The sequence below is a fragment of the Antechinus flavipes genome, chromosome 1 (assembly GCF_016432865.1).
Source record: "Antechinus flavipes isolate AdamAnt ecotype Samford, QLD, Australia chromosome 1, AdamAnt_v2, whole genome shotgun sequence".
In the NCBI taxonomy this organism is placed as follows: domain Eukaryota; kingdom Metazoa; phylum Chordata; class Mammalia; order Dasyuromorphia; family Dasyuridae; genus Antechinus; species Antechinus flavipes.
The window spans coordinates 726,782,161-726,803,453 of NC_067398.1; the positions used below are offsets into that span (position 1 = coordinate 726,782,161).

The 21,293-nt window shown below is 38.5% G+C and overlaps 1 protein-coding gene across 1 annotated transcript in view; it reads left to right on the forward strand.

Annotated features, from left to right (window-relative positions):
• The window catches only part of LOC127545924 (zinc finger protein OZF-like), a 115,761-nt gene extending 105,645 nt beyond the window's left edge, over positions 1 to 10,116 (forward strand). Inside the window, exon 5 of the mRNA XM_051973438.1 lies at positions 823 to 10,116. Coding sequence (XP_051829398.1) covers positions 823 to 2,174 — 1,352 coding nt within the window. The 3' untranslated portion in view covers positions 2,175 to 10,116. The remainder of the gene's footprint in view (positions 1 to 822) is intronic.
• The last annotated feature ends 11,177 nt before the right edge of the window (positions 10,117 to 21,293 follow it).

A 21,293-nucleotide genomic window follows, 5' to 3' on the forward strand; every position in this document is an offset into this window, starting at 1 on the left:
GAGGCTTGCACTCCATGGCCTTGTGGGTGCCAACTCCCAGTGATCATCTGTGGTCCTATAAGCATCATTGCTTGGAATCTGGGGCAGTGGAATTCTCCTGAAGGAGCCAAAAGGGCTCAGGCTGTCCGAGTGAGCCATTTCTTAGGACTTGGAGTAAAAAAAATTATGTGCCTGCTCCATGCCGGGCCCTGGGCTAAGCACCAGGAACAGAAAGAGATGCAAGGGACATCTGTTCTCATGGAAGTCACAGACTGTGGGGGAGACAATCTACTAGCAACTCTGTAGAAACTCACTGTGGACCAGGAAAATTGTTTAAATTTAGGGCCTTAGGAGGGCACTAATTAGTGAGGATAATAATGGTTTAAGGAGAGTATCATTGAGAAGAAAATAGTCAACATGAAATAAAACAGTGAGCATTTGTAAGACACCTTCTGTGTGCCATGCACTAGATAAATATGGTCTCATTTTATCCTCATGAGAACCCTAGGTCTTAGGTGCTAGTATTAGCCTCATTTTAGACATAAACTGAGGAAAAGAGAGGTCCTGTAACTGGACTAGCAAGCTTCTGAGATGTGAATAAAGCTGGGTTCTTATTGATTCCAGGCCCTATGTACAGTTTTTCCACTGTCCCCAGTGGAAAATAGAAGAATCAGACAAGGTATCATGGAGAGATGGAGTTTCACTTTTTAAAACTCTAATCAATTAAATTTTTGCTAATTATTTAAAAAGAATGTGTCTCTGTGAGTGCATGCCTGCATGCATGCATGTGTGCTTGTGTTTTGTCTGTCTTTGTTTTATTCTTTGTTATGTTTTTTCCCCCAGAAAAAGAGATCAGACTTGAAATGAAGGAACGTACTACAGAGCAAAGCCTTTCAGTGGTAGAATCTCTCAAACCAAGATTCATTAGTAACAGTCCTGCTAACTTCACTTGGAAAGATATTCTTGATACACTTAAGAAAATACACATTGGAGAGAAATCTTATAAATATAATCGAAGTAGAAAGGCTTTCACAGAAAGTGGAACTCTTACTAGACATTTACAGAGAATTTACCCTGGAGAGAAACCTTATGAATGTAACCTGTGTGGAAAGGCTTTTGCAAATCAGGGAGCTTTTACGGTACATCAAAGGACCCACACTGGGGAGAAACCTTATAAATGTAATCAATGTGGAAAAACTTTTAGACAAAATGGAGCTCTCACAGTACATCACAGAATTCATACTGGAGAGAAACCTTATAAATGTAATCAGTGTGGGAAGGCTTTTACACAAATGGGACCTCTTACAGCACATCAGAGAATCCACACTGGAGAGAACCCTTATGAATGTAACCAGTGTGGAAAGGCTTTTACACAAAAGGGAACTCTTACTGCACATCAGAGAATCCATACTGGAGAGAAACCTTATAAATGTAACCAGTGTGGAAAGGCTTTTCCAAAAATGGGAGCTCTTATTGGACATCAGAGAATCCACACTGGAGAGAAACCTTATGAATGTAATCAATGTGGAAAGACTTTCAAATATAAGCATAGTGTTTCTGTACATCAGAGAATCCACACTGAAGGGAAACCTTATGAATGTAATCAGTGTGGAAACAGTTTCACACAAAAGGTAACTCTTATTGCACATCAGAGAATCCACACTGGAGACAACCCTTATGAATGTAATCAATGTGTAAAGGCTTTTACAAATCAGAGAGCTCTTACTGCACATCAGAGGATCCACACTGGGGAGAAACCTTATAAATGTAATCAGTGTGGAAAGACTTTTAGGAGAAAGGAAACTCTTAGTGTACATCAGCGAATCCACACTGAAGAGAAACCTTATGAATGTAACCAGTGTGGAAAGACTTTTAGACAAAGGGGAACTCTTACTATCCATCAGAGGATCCATACTGGGGAGAAACCTTATAAATGTAACCAGTGTGGAAAGACTTTTACAAGAAGGCAACCTCTTACTGACCATCAGAGAATTCATACTGAAGAGAAACCTTATGAATGTAACCAGTGTGGAAAGGCTTTTAGAAAACGGGGAGCTCTTACTGTACACCAAAAGACTCACACCGGAGAGAAACCTCATAAATGTAACCAGTGTGGACAGGCCTTTAGAAAAAGGGCATCTCTTACTGGACATCAGAGAATCCACACTGGAGAGAAACATTATGAATATAACTAGTGTGGAAAGGGTTTTATTTAAAAATCTGATTGTTTTTTGCTAGTTCTGTGATGAAATGTAAAGGCATTAAAATAAGGAAGAAAATGAGTTAGGGATAAAATACTGGGAGCAGGTTATGTGGTGCTGATACTTTTCTTATTTAGCTTTGTCTTGCTATAACACTGTAGGGAGGTTGAGGAAAGGCAAGTAAAAGTTGCCTTGGGATAGCAGACAGCTTCTTGGGGATATTGGAGCCTTCCTTCTGGTCATTTGCTTGAAAGGCATCCCCATGGAATGGGAATTTCCCTACTTTGGGAGTCAGAGGAAATGGGTTGAATTTATGTTTTGTACCTCTAAGGCCTTGGGAAAGTAATTTAACCTTCACTATGTCCATTCAGGTTAGGGTTGGGTTTCTTCAGCTCTAAATCTCTTGAGAAGATCAAGAGGAGCTTGAAGATGAACCTTATCACTTAATGCCACATATTCTTGTGTCCTCAGGTTCAGATTAGAGATAATAATTCAGGTGACATCACTAAGCTTTCTGGGTATGATTGGCTGAAGAATCAGGAAGATATGGGAAATTCTCAAGCTAGAGCTTTGTTGAAGGAGGAAACTTGTGCACCATTTCTAAATAAATAACTGTAACTTGTGAAATAGATTTCTTGCCACATTCAGGCAAAAATATGTTTTATTAAGATGCTTTAAGAATGAAAGGTTTCCACTCTGAAGTTTTAGCTTATATCCATAAAATTGATAGAGATGACCCCAAAAGCTGAAAATAGTGTATGTGTGAGCTATAGAATTAGAGGCACAATAATATAATTAATGTAGCTATGAATTGGTCCAACTGTTGTGAAAAGCTGTTTTCTATTAGGATTTATTGAAATTTGATGAAATGTTCAGACTTTATGACATAGAGACTTGACTGCAAGGCTTGAACTCTAAGGAATGAGGGAAGCAAAGGTTCTAGCTATACTAAAATAATCATTGCAATGGCTTTTTTGTTATGCTTTTTTTTTTTTGGTAGCAAAATGAAATGTAGGTGTTGTTTGATTGGAGAATGTCTAAACAAATTGTGGTGGTGAACATATTTGAATGATGTGACATAAATAACTGGATAGGAAGAATTCAGAGAAACCTGGGAATATGGAAATTAATGGAGATGGATTGAAGGGAGCAAAACCCAACATCAGTGACTCTCTCAAATACCAGTGATCTCTTCAATTTGAACCATGCAACCATGGAGATGAATGTCTGTGTCTATCCTATGTATTTCTTGCCTATGCTTTGCATAAATTCACAGAGGATCCAGTACGACAGAGTCCTTCCTTTCTCCTACCATCTGAAGGGCGCTTGTTCTGGCTTATTCACCTATCAGTGCTCTTCCTTCCCGTGTGTCCACCTCATCTTCCCTTGTTGTACAATTCTTTCATATAAAGTATGAACAATGTCAATTATCCCAACAGAGGACACCAAGAAATTTCACAAAATGCTTTGATCAGCATATGACTCCCTTGACAATTGGAGTGGCAACTGTCAAAGATGATACCAATCTCTTTGTGCTATCAATGGACAAACACAACTCTGAGATCCTGGAATCTGTCATTCTCAATAGGTTTATACATTAGGCAGAAATGGGGCCCCTCACAGTTGTCTGGATCTATCTTTTGCACCTGGGCTGACTGATGGACTGAGTGAGGCTGGTGGCTTTGCAGAGTTCTGCCTCACATAAATCCAACTCACTTGTAAAGGAAGACATGAGCCTCTGATGGCATCAGGGCTCTTTGAGAACAAAGATTTCAGAAAAACCTGGTAAGGCTTACAAGAACTGATGTTGAAACCACAAGAACATTGTGCACAGTAACAGCACTGTTGTGGAGATGATCAGCCTTGATAGACTTTGTTATTCTAAGCAAAACAGTGATCTGAGACAATTCCAAAAGATCCATGTTACAAAACGCTGTCCAGAGGAAGAACTATAGAGTCTGAATGTAGCAAAAACATATTTTCCCTTTGATTCCCCCCCCATTTTCCCTTTAACTTTTTTTTGTTATGATTCCTCTTTCACACTATGATTAATGTGAAAATATGCTTAACATGGTTGTTAACCTATATTAGATTGCTTGTTTTCTTGGGCAAGGACAGGGAATAGGAAGAGGGTGAGAAATTTGGAACATAAATCTTACAAAAATGAGTGTTGAATATTATCTGTACATGTGATTGCAAAAATAGATAAATGTGGGGAGGGTAAGGAATAATACCATCTTAAATGAGAAATGAGGGTTGAGAGATCCCCTGATAGCAATGGAGTCCCTTGGCCAGTCTGCAGGCTTTGGGAAAGAATTTGCAAACCCCAATGAATACAGGCTTGAATTTGTTGGCAAGAATGGGTTTATTTACACTGAGAATTCCAAATCCTTTATTGTCTCCTTCAAAGTCTTGTTTCCTTCACTTGGGGCTCGGCTAGTTTTTCTGGAGGCTTATCTCTTTCCTTGGTTCCAAGAGCTTCTTCTCCTTCCTGCCTTCTCTGGCTTCTGAATCTCCCTGAATGACTCCTGACTGAGGCTCTGACAGCTTCTAGTGCGCTTGTCTTTTCTGGCCCTGAGAGCTCCTCCTTATATGTTCCACACTGAGTATACACCAATCATTATATCACTAGGAAACCATCATTTGTTGTAGAATTAAATCAGTGGTAAACTAGATTTAACTACTGTCTCCTCAATTCCACTTAGTACCTTGTTTCAAGGTCTGACCCATAACATCTCCTTGTAGGATTAAATCAATCATACTGAACCATGCTAAATTAAATGACTATTGTTTCTATCAATTCTACTGACTTTGCACCTTGTTTCAAGTTCTGGCCCATAACACAATCCTTCTTGGGATTTGTGAAACTCTAATGGGGGAAACAACCAATAGTGAAGCATACTGTCCACTTCCAAATAAAAAGATGATGAATTCCTGTTGGAAGCCCATATTTCCAGATCTGGGAAATGCCATGCCTTTTCTTTAAATTGTGTTTATTAGAATGATTTTAACTTTATTTTAGTGAACAAAGGGATCTGAAGATAATTTTTTCCAATAATATTCTATTTTGCCAAATACTTGTAAAAACAAATTTCAACATTCATTTTTATAAAAATTTTATGCTCTGAATTTTTCTCCCTTCCTTACTCCCCCTCCCCCTTCTCTAAACAGCAAGAAAGGTGAAAAAACTATCCTTCATCCATATTCAGTCTCCATAGTTCTCTCTCTGGATGTGAAAGGTGTGTGAAACTGTATTCCCTTTAAAATTATCACTGTGAAATTTGTTCCCTTTAATCTGTAAAAGGGAGTCTTCAGCTCTCCTTGGAAAGCATATCTTCCTTCTCCTCCATCCACCCCCATCCCTGTCCTCAGATAAGTTTAGAATAGAAATTTTGGTCAAAAAGCACTGTTTTGGTCTTTTGGGGATTCCAGGCCCTTGAATTCCATTTGGAGATCTGGCCAGATACCGATAAGCATCTAAGTCTGGGGACTTCAGATTTCTGAAATCTGAAGTCTCAAGACTCCCTTTAAAGGGCTGCTTCTGAACTCATTCTTTGCAGATAGTCTAAAGCACCTTGCTCAGCTTTCTACAATCTTGCTGGCTGAGAAGGCAGTCTCTTCTTGGTGTCAGCTTCTATTTCCCTAATAGGACTTTGCCACTAAAAAAGTCTGTCTCAGCAAACCAGGCCTCCTATTCAACAATAAATGTTCATTTTTGCCAATTAATATTTCAGGAGAAGTGAATTCATTCACTTTGAACCAGCACCGAACAGAATGGTTCCCACAATAATCTGCCAGCACCAAACCTTATCAGAAGCAATTGGCAGTTTCTATCCCAAGTCTCTTGAAATTGTCTTGAATTGCCACATTTTTGAGAAGAGCCACATCCATCACAGTTAATCCCAAGTACACAGGTTAAGTCAGGTCCAAAACTTGATTGGGGATATTCAATGGCTTAACTTCCGAGCTTATATACCCAACACTCTGATGTTTCCTCTGTATAAAATGTTAGACGGTGATCCTTGGTTAGATTCTAGCAGGACATGGAATCCTAAAGCCCTTGACAGCATAAAGTAGATAATACAAATAACAGCAAAAGCAAGCACTTAGTACTTCCACAAAAAAAAGGCTACATGGCTCTGTTATTTTAGCCCCTGTACAACCTCTAAGAGTTATACATCAAAACAATGACATTTATGAATGCTTATATATTTCAAAGTCAAAAAGGTCACTAGAACTGTGCTTAAACTTGACAGCTGAAATGGCAAGGAAAACATTGCTCAGACTTGTCCAATTAACAGGAGAAACAGGATTAACATAGAAAAGGATAAGTTAGGTTGATAGCTACTCAAGAAACCTGTACCACTTTGTTTGGGTAGGAGAAGCAAAAGCAGGAAAAATCCTGTCCCAGTTGCCATTCTATGAACAGTGGCTATGGATATTTCTCATGCAAAAAAAAGAGAAATCCATCAATATTATTTCAGACACTATGCAGATGAGGTGTCCAGAGAACAGTGACAGCATATACAAAGGCTATTTCGGGAGGGACAGAGGTGATTTTAATGAGAGTCCATCCTGTTAGGAGTTCAAATGTTGGAGTTCTTGTTTTTCTCAATACACAGCAGGTTTAGCTTAGAGCCCTCCGAATGTCTCCAAATCCAAGGGTTTTGTCCTTTAGCCTCCAACCAGCACAGAGATGGAATGAATCTCTTGTCTCCTTCACTTGGGGCTCGGCTAGCTTTCTGGTGAGTCTTTAAGACCAGCTTGGTCTCAGTGGGGGAAGTGCAGGAGCCCAGCCACCAACTACAGTGGTGTGAGATGAAGATGAATCTGGTTGTCCACTGAACTCTCCACTTGTAGCTTTATCCTCTGAAAACTCTTCGTCTGCCACCAGCCAGCCAAGTGGAATATATTCTGCCTCGCCTCGGAGAGAGGGCTTCTGGCGTAATTCCGCTGAAATCTGTCAAAGTGCTCTCTGTCTGCGCCAGAGTCGCTCCTCTCCAGTCCAACTGAACTCTCCTCTGCGACCAGCCAGCCAAGTGGAAAATGTATTCTGGAATAGCTCTCTCTCCTCATTGGCCTTATATGTGAATCTTCTGAGAGAATGGGATTATGGGTTTTCTCCCATAGTGCTCTCTGGCCCAAAGAGCTTTAAGGGAGGTGTGAACACAAAGGTGTAAACACAAGCATTGTACTAATTAGTTCTACTTAGTACCTTGTTTCAGGTTCTGGCCAAAATCTTCTTGTAAGATTAGATCAACTCTAATTAGTTAGCAGTTTGTAAGGATTCCAACACCATCCTTTTTATATTCTGCATATTCATTCTCATACAAATGGACGGGACCTATTTTTGAAGGGAACAAAATAGTGCATGGTCTGCTTACACAAGGTATCCTCCTTCATTCTCTAGAACAAGCAATAAAGCCTCATGAACATCTACATCTATCTGCCAGATCTCTCCAGAGATTGTATGGGGTTTCCCAGCAAGAAGCAGCAAGCATAGTAAAAAGATGTGCAGCTTGTGTACCATATTCTCAAAGACCTGTAGGGCTGGGGACTAATGCTAGAGGTGACAGGCCAAAAGATACATGGCAAATGAATGTTACACATTTGGGAAAAACATATATCTATGTTACAATTGACACTTATTCAGGCTTTGTATTTGCGTCTTCTCAATGAGGGGAAGCTGCTTCATATGTAATAAATCACCTATTTTACTGTTTTGCCTCTATGGGCATCCCACACACCATTAAGACTGATAATGGACCCTCATATAGCCCAAACATATTAAAACAGTTTTTACAGGAATTCTCTATACATCATATTTTTGGGATTTACAACCCCACAGGACACACCATTGTAGAAAAGACTAATCAGAGTCTCAAGAGATTTATCAGAAAACAAAAACAGGGAGATGGAAGTAGGGTCACTCAGAAAGATAAAGCAGTGTACACAAATTTGGTTCAAGTGATTTACTCTCTTATGATTATGAAATACTCTCTGGTAAACAGGGACAAAGATTCCATAAAAGATAATACTTTTGCTTCCTCAAGGCCCCCTAAAAATGAGACCATAGTAATTTAAAAGAATCCTGAAGGATGGGGGGACCCTATAGGGTTCTAATTTGGAGACCAGGATATGCTTGTATCTTTACAGGACAAAACCTTCAGTAGTGGATCCCCACCAGACATCTCAAAGTTGTCCGCAGAACAGAAGAGAAAAAAAGAGGCAATTGTCCAACAGGAGGAGAAGACGGGCCCTCAAGATCACTACCAAGATGCTTTCTATATATATGGGTTTGTGTTACACACAATCAGGACAAACAGTAGAGGTCAAAAGGTGGGCTGGACCCACCATGGCCTAGGATTGTCTCATGGGGGGTGGGGTATCATGTGACACATGCTGGACATACAGGGGATGCCCTGTCATAACGACACCCTCAAATGCTCGGGAGCATTGCAGCAGTGTGTCTACATCATCAGGCTGGCCCCTCATAAGCCTCCATAGGACTCATTCTGGTCACTCAAGAACTGGGCCGGCAGTTGGCACATGGAAAAACAAGTTGGTCCCGGGTTCTTGGACAAATGCACGAGAATTGAATACCAGTTCTGCACTAAAGTCTGTGGGAGGGAAATATGTGCTCATGTGGAGAGACTTTGTAACTGTTACCAAGGAAACATTAGGTTTTTACAATGTTACTTGTTAGACTTGTACAGTCAGTGATTGCTTGGATACTGAAATTGAAAATCAGGTTGTGTTTGTGGTCACTAGAGCTCATGTGTCAATGTTTCCTGTCAAAAGCGAGAAATTTATCATACTAAGACTGATCATATGTTCAATACCACAATACAAAAGAAGGAAACATCTCAGTCCCATTAGAAAAAAGAGATGTGTCGGCTGGGTCATATTAGGTATTACTATATTGGTTATATTCTTATACTTTCATCAGTCTCTCTTGCAATGTCCATATCTAATATACAAAACAGTGTACTACAAGCTAGATAGAGGAACTAGCTAGGAATGGCTCAACAGGTTTTGCCCGATAAGCTAAGATAGATGAACAATTGTATCAGTTGATAAAAGACATAAGAGAAGTATCATTGGAAATAGGAACAGAAGTAGAGTTATTGAAACTCCAGGATCAATGACAATGTGACTACAGATATACAAAGGATTGTGTAACCCCTTTGTTATATAATCATACAAGACAAGATTATGATTGGGACAATATCTAGAGGCATTTGAATGGTTTATTTCTCAACAACACAATTGAAGGTGATGTAGAAAGTTTATATAAACTAGCATTTGAGAAACTAGTTTATATAAACTAGCATAGAGAAAGCTTCTCATAAAGATTTGAATCCACATAAAACTGCTGAAAACACCATACGTTGGCTTGATAATACTTCTTATGGTGATTAAAATAAGAGTTGTGGATTGCTCTGTGTGTTGTTATGTGGGTTACGGCTTTGTTGTTGCCCTGTAATATTAGGATGTCTTTATAGATCTTTCTTCACCATTCTTTCAGAGATAGCAGCTCAAGAAAGGATTTTTTTAATCTAACAGGTAAAAAGGGGGAATTGCTAGGGTAGGGGATCCTGCCAGAAGGGAGTACAGAGGCCACCTCGACCTTTGGTGCACAATAAATTTTCTGCCATGTTTCAGAAATGCCCTTGTTGAGCAAGGAGCAGTGATGCATGACATGGGAAAGGGATCAGCCTGAGGATCACAGCATAGTTGCTGTGCCTTGATATGGACTCTCACCTGTGAGCGAGTTGCTGATGTGGCTGCATTGGCTCTCCTCCCATTGGCAGATACCTTACATATGCAAAATCCATGAGCTCCTCCTCTGAATGGTGATTGGGGATTGCCTACTGTTCGTGCACTGATCATGTAAAAATGTATGGCATAATAAACTGGAGCTCTTTTCACTCCCTATGAGTCTCCTGCCTCACTCATCTTGCCTTTGAGATTAAAGGACTCCTAGACTTTGAGCTCTCAATCAAGATGGTCATGACAAAGAATTGCACTTGTTTAGCCTGTATGGGATTGCTTGCTATCTAGAAGAAGTGGGAGTTGAAGAGGGAGAGAGAAAAATCTGGAGCATAGGTATTTCAAGGGTGAATATGGAAAACCATCATTGCATGTATTTTGAAAATTAAAAAAAAAACTATTATAAAAAAAAGAAGAAAAAGAAAAAAATTATATATTTACAGCTTGCTGTGTACTGAGGTCTTCCCCAGTCCTGAAACTCATTGAATTCTATTCAAATTCCAGCCCAAGCTGAAACCCAGCTTGTAGAACTCCACCTACTAGCCCCCTTCAGCTTGTAACCAAAGCTCCTATTATAAAAGAGCCGATCTAAAATCCTCTCTTTGCAGAGGTTCCAAGCATGCCATTCTAGGCTATGCCATGCCATGCCAAGGAGCCTCTGCCCCCTGGATAATATTCTTTTCCAGTGCTACCCTCTCTTTACCCTCACCTATTTCCCTAATGAGACTTTCTACCTCTCTGTCTGGATTTCTAACCTTACTTCCCAATCTCCATAATAAACCTCAAAAGAAAAAACCTCAATCTAGGTTTTTGGGTCTGTAAATTTCTTTACAGAGAATCTCTGCACCACCATAAGGGACTTCCCCCAAACTCCCTATCTTTGTGCCAAATCCCAAAGGGGTGTGGGGGAGCCAAAACTCTCCATTTGGTTCCCTGAACCCTGAACCTGCCACTAGACCTTATCATTTAACTCCCTGACCACTAGGAATCTTAATCTCATTTTGGTTCCCTAAATCTAGACCTTATTATTTGGTTCCCTACTAAAGGGAACCCCAAAACCTAAACCTCGTCACAGAGGGGTATCCTTCCACTTCAGCAGGATGCCTAAGCTGGGCAAGCAGCTAGCCTAACATCTTACAGCTGTGATTATCTTTAGGGAAACACTTCAAAGACAAAAGCAGGGACACAGGAGTTAATCTGGTACCACCAAGAGGGAGGTCCCTCCTGGTATGATCGGGACTTTAGTTCTAGGGAAGGACAAGCTTGTTAAGACATGAAACATAATTGGAGCCTTGACAGGAGAGGAGATGGGGAGGAGGGGCAATAACTCAAGTCCTAAGGGAGGTCAGGAGAATTTTGGACATGGATAGGGTCAGGGAGGTGGGCACCTGGACAATCTTTTTGGTATGCTTCATTGTGCCAGAATGGTATGTAAAGAGGAGGGGAGTGTCAGAGTCTCGAGGTTTAGAGTTTTCTTTTAACTCAGTTCTCTCAGACCTAATTTCAAGAAAAGGGGAAGGAGGATGCTATGGGCTCTGATCTAGGGTCTAACAGGAATGGAAGGAAATAAGTGTTTGCTTTTATCCTCTATTGCATGTGAGCCATGTGCTTTCTTTATAATGCAGTAACAGTAATATTAAGAAGGATTGCTATAGCCATCTTTTAAGAGCTCAAAGCATATGAGCTCTTTGATCTCACATAGTGTGAAAAGAGCTCTTGTTTATTATTCCATACAATCTTGTTGCTGTACATTTTTGCGAATGTGATCAGTGAGTGAACAGTAAGCAATCCCCAATCACCATTCAGAGAAGTAGCTCTTGGGCTTTGCGTATGCATGGTATCTGCCAATGGAAGGAGAGCCGTTCCAGGTACATCATCAACACACTTATAGGAGAAAGGCCCTGTCAAGACATCCCTGCTTAGGAGCAATTAGCTGTGACCCTCTGGCTTAACACTCCTTCCCATGATCACAAATCATTATTCCTTGCTCAACAAGGGTGTTTCTGCAACATGGCAGAAAACTTATTGTGCATCAAAGGTCAAGATGGCCTTAGTACTCCCTCTCAGCAGAATCCCATAATTTAGCAAATGACTTTGAGCAAATAAATTGTTTTGACTATTCTGAGTACCCAAATGACCTATGATGACAGAACAAAAGAGGATATTATCTATCTCCAGAGAAAGAGAAAATGAACTGAGTTATACCTGGAACAATTGTGGGTGTGGGTGTAGATTTGGATGTAGGATTGGGTGCCTGTGCCTGTATAGACATGAATCCATTTCTATTTAATTTCAGCATCTTTAGAATGAGGGGCTTAAGGAAGGAAAAAATTATTTGATAATTTTGTCTTGTATTTTAAAGGAATGGTATGTTGTGCATGGTATATTTAGTTTCATGTGCTCTCATCTTTTTTTTTTACTGTGTTTTGATGATGCTTGTTTTATTCCATAAATTAAAAATAAAATAAAATATTATGTCCCTTTATCCAAATAGTAACATTCCAAGTTAAGTGATACTGTTTTCCCCATTTGAGAATTGAGGAAACCGAGGCACACAGTTTCAGTGACTTACCTAAGAGCATATAACCAGTGATTTTGTGGGGCTTGATTTAAACTTCATCCCTATTGGCTCTATGTCCAGATCTCTCTCCACTATTCTACTAGCTCTCTCTAACTTCTAAATAATGGAAACTACATGAAGAGTCCTTCTGGTGCACCAAGTGCACCAAGACCACATTCTCTTATTTCCAGGCCCCCATTGAAAAGGTTCAAGGCTCCTGTGGTCCAATAATCCTCTTTACCCAGTTTTGGTTTAGAACTTCCTGCCAAAGTGTGACAAATATGGAAATATGTTTAGACGATTTTCACATCCTATATTGTCCTGTATTGACCTGTTTGCTCTCTTGAGGGGAGGGAAGGAGAAAGATTTGGAACACAAGGTAGTTCAAAGGTAAATTTTGAAAACTTTGCATTTATTTGAAAAAACAAAAAGTTATTTTTTTAAGAAAAAGGTTTAGAAAAGAATTATCTTTCAAAAAAAAGAAAGACATTTCTGCAAAAATGGAGCATAACAGGGTGGGGAGTGGGGTAGGTGCAGAGCATTTGACTCCTTCTTAGAACAAGTTGTACCACAGGATAATGTGACACAACCAATTTGGGGTTACTTCCATTACAAAAAACAAATGGGTGAGCACAGATTCATGTGTGTGAAGATAGCAAATTGAATCTCAAAGTGCAGCAGCTCTGGATCCTCACCTCTTTCCCTAAAGAGAACAAAAATTATCACTTTCTCTGCTTCTTTATCCCTAACTGATTTCTCTGCCCAGGCCTTCCAGTTCCCAGAGACTATATGATCTCTTATTTTGAGCAAAGGGCAGCACCATGATTGCTTGAGCAAAAAGACCTGAGGAACTGACTTCTAGGTGAGTGAGGTAGAAGCAGGGATGTGGGAGTTGGGATTACAAGAAGCTTTTACCTTTTTGTTGTCCTGAAGTAAGTGTCAGATTTGGAGGAGAAAGATCTGCCTTAGAATTCTTTTACAGATATTTCTTGGCAGTGGTGTCCTGGGCTTGTCACAGAATCTCCATTTTGCTCACTGGAAAATGAGGAGGTCGGAATCCATGTTTTTTTTTTTTAGCTTCCTTCCAGTGTTCATCTCTGATCCTATAAGAAATCATTGTTTAGAATTTGGGGGCATGGATTTGTCCTGAAAGTGTTAAAAGGGATTAGTTATCCAAGATGAGCTTTTGCTTAGAACTTCTTCAAGTCAGAAACATTCAAGTGTCTACCACATGCCAGGCCCTGGGCTAAGCTCCAGAAACAGAACGAGATGGGAGGGACCTCCCCTGCTCTCATGGAAGTCACAGACTGGTGAACCAACAAGTATATAGAGACTAACTATGGACTGGATGAATTAAAAATAAATTTAGTGCCTCGCTAAGTCACTAATTAATTAAAATAGTAATGGTTAAGAAGGAGAGTAAAATTGGAGAGAAACAGTGAAGATAAAATATAAATGATAACTAGCTTTTATATAGCCTGTAATTTGAAATTGATGACCAGGGAAATTTGATATGCTTAGAAGTAGGACAGATCATGAAATAATTTGAATACTATCCACCAAATAGTCTTTTATTTGTGAGGAAAGGATTGAAAGTATAGACATTGAAAAGTAAAAGGGAAATTTGAGATTGGAGACAATACTGTAGATATAGCGTGCCCATTCACAGGGTTTTAATACAATTCTCAACTCTGGGGATTTGGGTAAAGTCAATGAAGCATTATAAGCTCATTGACTGAATATTACATGTGATGAGAATTATGTCCTTCCTACCCCCACCCATGTTTCAAGTTTGTTGGGGGGATCCAAGATAAATATTCCTGAATCTCACTGTAAATTAAACCATTTTTGAGATGTGAGCTAATGGGAATTTTAAAAGCCTGGTTTTGATCCTTTAAGAATTTTCTCAGGGCAGATAGGTGGCCCAGTGGATAAAGCACCAGCCCTGAAGTCAGAAGGACCTGAGTTCAAATCTGTTCTCAGACATTTAATGCTTTCTAGATGTGTGACCCAGGGCAAGTTACTTCATCCCAATTGCATCAGCCAAAAAAAAAAGAAAAAAAGAATTTTCTCTTTCTCTGGGGAAATACAAAGTAAAAGAGTTTCTGTTCTGCTGATAGATGGAAGGATATAACAATATGTAGGGCAAGTGTATAATGTCTGTATTTGTTTATTGTTTTTTTTCCCAAGAGATCAGATTTGAAATGAAGTAAACTACTTCAGAGCTATGCCTTTGTGCCTTATAAATGTAACCAATGTGGAAAGACTTTAAAATATGAGAAGAGTCTTATTCTACATCTGAGAATCCACACTGAAGAGAAACCTTTTGAATGTAACCAATATGGAAAGGTTTTTACATGGTGTTTTAGTGCATATCAGAGAATCCACACTGGAGGAAAACCTTATGATTGTAATCCATATGGAAAGGTTATCAGATATAGCATGTAATCAAGTAGTAAAGACGGCGGACTAAAGTCAATCCTTTTCCATCAGAGAATTATGCTGCACTAACTCCATTACCATTATTCTTGCTGCAACTTTAGCCTCTAAGGTTACTGACAAGACCATTCTAGCTGCTGTTGCTATGATTGCTGCTCCCACTACTACTAACTGCTACTATTACTACTGCAATCACCACTGTCCAAGTAATGAAGCTGCCTTCTGTAAATGACTTCCCACCACAAGTACTGGAGGTGAGATACAACTAGAAAAAGAACCCCCCCCCCCAAAAAAAAGAAAGACACCTTTAAAAAATATACTAGACCAATTTGTAAAGGAAGCACAAAAAGCCAGTGAAGAGAAGAATGCATGGAAAAGTAGAATTGGCTAAATGGAAACAAAAACAACAAAATCTATTGAATCCAAGTCTGTAAAAAGCAGAATTGGACACATGGAAAAGGAAGTACAAAAGCTCATTGAGCAAAAGAATTAATTCAAAATTAGAATTGAGCTAATGGAAGCTTTATGAGAAGCCAAGAGACAATAAAAATAAAATAAAGCCAAAACAATGAAAAAATAGAAGATAATGCTATGTATCTCACTGGAAAAATGATTGACCTGGAAAATAAATCTAGGAAATAAAATTTTTAAATCTATTGTATTACCTGAAAGCCAGGGTTCAAAAATGAGCCTGGACACTGTTTTTTTTTTTTTTATCACTTTTCAAGAAAACTGATCTGAAACAGAAGGAGTTAAACAAAATCATCATATGGGAGAATGTAACCTGCTCTCCCTGGGTAAGGACAGTTATCGCTGGTAATTCTCAATCTGCAATCAAATGGCTTATATTCATTCCCTAGGGTGCAAGGATATGCAGAAATGTCAATTATGGGAAAGTGCTGGACTCTTGTGTCCATGCAACTGGGTATTCTTGCATGTCTTTATATTGTATGTAGAAACCTGAGGGTGTCCTTTGTTGCTCCTGAAGCTGTCTTTTACCAATTCTAGGGAACTTTAAGTCAGAAATCAAATCCACACAGAAACATCTCAACATGAAACTAACATCAGAGGTTATTTTGTCTTATCCCTCCTTGGATCATATGTTTGAATGTAATGGGATGAATCTCAAAATGGAATAGATATGGATCTTCATCCCATTCCCTAAGGAGAGCTAAATTTCAAACTTCTCTTCTTCATCCTTAACTGATTTCCATGGCCCAGGACTTCCAGTTCCCAGAGAAGATATGATCTCTTATTTTGAGAAAAAGGAATCACTATGGATGCTGGACCAGAAGGCCTGAGGAGCTATTCTCCAGGTGAGTGAGGTGAAAGCAGAGATACAAGAGTTGTGGTTATAAGAAGCTTGTAGGAGTTACTATGAAGTAAATATTAGGTTTGGGGCAGAAAGACAAGCTTTCTTCAGATTTTTTTTGGCAGTGGTGTCCTGGTCTAGTCATTGTTTATAGATGGTTTCCCATCTATAAAATGAGTGAGTTGTGCTCCATGCTATTGTAGATCCCTTCCAATGATCATCTATCATCCTATGAGGAATCATTGTTTGGAATTTGAGGCCAAAAATCCTCCTGACAGTGCCAAGCACTAAGCAGTCAAAATTATTTGTCAGTTATAATATACAAGATTTATATTTCCATTGACTCATAACAAGTATTGCATTAAATGGTAGATGTACTCAAAGGTCAGTTACAAATATTGTTTCATGTTGGTTTTTAAAATAATATTTAATATATAAAAATAACTTTTAAAATGATAAGATTTTTTCAGGTATTTCTTTGATATTACATTGGCAAAGCAGCAACACTATCGCTGAAACTTTTCTGAATGATCAACCCCTATTGCCAACCAATTCTTTTGAGAAACTGCTAAAAGAAGAATAACCTAAACAGAGAATAAGTCCAAATTAGAAAATAACTTTACCATTTCAATAAGTGACGTTGGGCTCTGAAACCTTCTACTCCACCTGTTTTCCATGACCCCTATAACACAATATGCCTTGGCTAATATTACAAATCAGAATTGGGTTGAGGAACCCAGGCATGTATTCTGCTGACAGATGTACTCTAGATGTTCCAGCAAGACAAATAAGTCACAAACAGTCATGCATTGCGTATGTGCCAAGAACTGGGTATGCACTCCCCTCCATTAGAAGAACTGTTGCTGAGACATGTGACCTGGAAGGAAACAGAGGACAGTTGCGGGGAAGATATAAGGGACGAAGAAGAAGGAGAGACATCATGGGAGACATCATGAGCTGTACCAAATAAAGTGTGCCTGCTGTAACCTTCATCAGGTGTGGTGACTGATTATCTCGTCTCCTGTTATCTGGAGATGTCCAAAGAGTTCTAGAGGAGACTAGGTAAGGAAAAGTACTGCCTGGTTAAGAGTAGCTTAAAACAATGATGCTTCAGACAAGCCAGGGCTCTTACAACACATAAGATTATGTTTACTGTAGAGAAACCTTATGAATGGAACCAGAGTGGAAAGGCTTTTAAAAAAAGGAAATCACTTATTGTACATCAGACAATCCACTCCAGAGAGAAACCTTATAAATGTCTCCTTTGTGGAAAGACTTTCATGCAAAAGGGAACTGTGATTGTAAATCAGAAAAACCACAATGGAGAGAATCCTTATAAATATAACCTGTGTGGAAAGACTTTTAGGCAAAAAGGAGCTCTTATTGTACATCAAAGAATGCACACGGTAGAGATACCTTATAGATGTAAGATATATGGAAAGACTTTTATAAGAATGCACTCTCCTACTCTCCTACTCCTACTGAAAGAGAGTCTCTTAGTTTACATGAGAAAATTCATACTGGAAACAAATCTTTTGAATGTAACCAGTTTTGATTGGCTTTTATAAGAAGGGACTCGCCTACTAGACATTAGAGAATCAACTCTGGAGCGAAACCTTATGCACGTAGCCTATGTGGAAAGATTTTTAGGCAAAAGGAAGCTCTTAGTGTATATTAGAGGATCCACATTGGAAAAATACTTTATAAATATAATGAGTGTGGAAAGGATTTTACATAAAAAAGAACTCTTACCGGACATCAGAACATCCACACTGAAAAGAAACCTTATGAATGTAACCATTGTGGAAAAGGTTATCCAGGAAGGAGAACTCTTGTATACATCAGAGAACTGGGGAGAATTCATACAAATGTAACCAATGTGGAAAGGATTATGGGGAAAGGGTGCTTTTATTGTACATCAGAGAATCCACACTGGAGAGAAATTTTATGAATGTAACTAATGGAAAGGGTTTTCTACAAAAATGGGATATGTTATTGCCAGATCTGTAATGAAATGGAAAGGCATTAAAATAAGGAGGAAAATGAATTAGGGAGAGAACATTGGGAGAAAATGATGTGTTGCTGATGTCTTCCATACTTAGCTTTCTTTCTACATATATGAAAAGTGAAGAAGGGAAAATGAAAGTGGCCTAAGGATAGCAGACAGCTTCTTAGGCATATTGGATCCTTCTTTTCCACCTGATCATCTACTTGAAAGGCAGCCTGATGGAATGGAAAGACTGCTACATTTGGAGTCAAGAGGGCATGGGTTGAAATTCTGGTTCTGTGCCTCTGTGGACTTGACAAAGTAATTTAACTTTAACAATGCATTCAGGTTAGGATTGGGGCTCTTCCAGATCTAAATCCTTTGAGAAGCCAAAGAGGAGCTTGAAGCTGAAACATAACCTTTAATGTTACATTCCTGGGTCCTCAGCTTCAGATTAGACGTAATAATTCAAGTGATTTCACTAAACTTTATGGGTATTACTGGAAGTTTGGAGACTCCACAAGATATGTGAAATTCTGAACTTAGATGTTTGTTGAATTAGGAAACTTGCACATCATTCCTAAATGAATGACTTCTTCTCTGCAGTTAGTAAAATAGGTTTCTTGTCATATTCATTTAGGCAGAAAATATTTTTCCTTAAGATGCTTTTAAGAATGAAAGATTTCAACTCAGAGGTTTCAACTTATATTCACCAAATTGACAGTGATGACTCCAAAAGCTGGAAATAGTATTGAGGGTATGTAAAATTAAAAGCCCAGCAATACAATGTATGTAACTTTGGATTGATTCAATTGTTCTGAAAAGCCATTTGTTATTAGGATTTATTTAAAAGTGAGTAAATGCCCATATTTACTGTCACATAGATCCTGCTGCAAGACATAAAGTCTAAGGAAGTAAGAGGAAGTAAGGGAAAGAAAGATGCTAGTTACACTAAAATATTCATTGGAATGACCTTTTCTTTTTTTAAGCAGCAAAAGACAAATGTAGGTCTATAAAAACCAAAATAAAATAGATGGTCTTTAGTAGGAGAATTCTATACAAACTGATCTTGCCCATTTAAATTTTGCTCTTTATTTGGGGAAATACAAAATAGCTGAGTTTCTGTTCTACTGATAGATGGAAAAAGATCTGTGTGTGAGTGTGTGTGTGTGTGTGTGTGTGCGCACGGTAGCGTGTGTGCGCGCACATGCACATATGCAAATAGTGTCTATATTTGTTTTATTCTTTGTTGTCTTTTTTTTTCCCAGATAGAGAGATTAGACTTGAAATGAAGGAAAGTACTACAGAGAAAATCCTTTCTGTGGTAGAAACTTTCAAGCCAAGATTCATCAATGATGATCCTGCTAACTTCACTTGGAAAAAGATTTGTGATAAATATGAGAAAAAATTCTCATTGCAGAGAAATCTTATGAACATAACTACAATGGAAAGACTTTCAGAGAAAGGGCAGCTCTTACTCGACATTTACATTGAATTTTCATTGGAAAGAAACCTTATGAATGTAACCAGTGTGGAAAGACTTTTAAAGAATGGAGAACTCTTACTGGATATCAGAGAATCCACACTGTAGAGGGGTCTTATAAAGGTGACCAGTGTGGAAAGACTATTAGTCAAAACTCTTGTTGTACATCAGAGAATCCACACTTGAAAGAAACCTTATAAATATAGCCAGTGTGGAAAGACTTTTAGACAAAAGGGAGGTCTTGCTAGATTTCAGAGAATCCACACTGGGTAGAAACTTTATGTATATACCCTGTGTGGAAAGATTTTGCTAGAAAAAGGAAATCTTACTTGACATCAGAGAATCTACACAGGAGAGAAACCTTGTAAATATAACCAATGTGGAAAGACTTTTACAGAAAGGATTATCTTCCAATACATCATAGACTCCACAGTGTAGAGAAATATGATAAATGTAACCAATGTGAAGAGACTTTTAGACATAACAGTGTTTTTATTGTACATCAGAGAATCCACACTAGAGAGAACCCTTATAAATGCAAACAATGTGGAAAGACTTTTACAGAAAGAGGCTTTTCTAGAAAGGGGAAATTTTACTCAACATCACAGAATGAATCCAAAATGGAGAGAAATCTTATGAATTTAACCAATATGGAAAAGCTTTTACTAAAAAGGAATCTCTTACTGGACATCAGAGAATCCCAAATGCAGAGAAACAATATGAATGTAACCATTGTGGAAAGGCTTTTAGAAAAAGGGAAACTCTTACTGTACCTCGGAGAATCCACACTGGAAAGAAACTTTATAAATGTAACCAATGTGAAAACACTTAAATATAAGCATAGTCTTATACATTGGAGAATCCACACTGAAGTGAAATCTTATAAATGTAATCAGTGTGGAAAGAATTTTACACAAAACGGAACTCTTATTGATCATTAGAGAATCCACACTAGAGAGAAATCTAACAAATGGAACCACTATGGAAAATATTTTAAATATAAGGGTTCTCTTATTGGACATCAGAGAGTTCATCCTGGAGAGAAACCTTTTGAATGTTACCAGTGTGGAAAGACTTTCAAATATAAGCGTAATCTCCCTGTACATCAGAGAATCTACAGTGAAGAGAAACCTTATGGATGTAAACAATGTGGAAGGGATTTTATAAAAAATATAGCAGAAGATATACAATGTAGAAAAATCTTATAAATGTAACCAATGTGGAAATACTGTTATAGAAAAGGGAACTCCTTCTATACATCAGAAAATCCATGCTGGAGAGAAACCTTAAAAATGTAACCAATGTGGAAAAGATTTTACAGAAAAAAGAGCTCTTACCAGACAGCAGAGAATCCACTCTGGAGAGAAACCTTACGAATGTAACTGATGTGGAAAGATTTTGAAATATAATAGTCTTCCTTTACGTCAGAAAATTAAGGCTGGAGAGAAACTATGAATGTCACTAATTTGGAAAGATGTTCGAATATAAATGAAGTCTTCCTCTTCATCAGAGACTCCATACTGGAGAGAAACCTTATAAATGTAATCAATGTGGGAAGA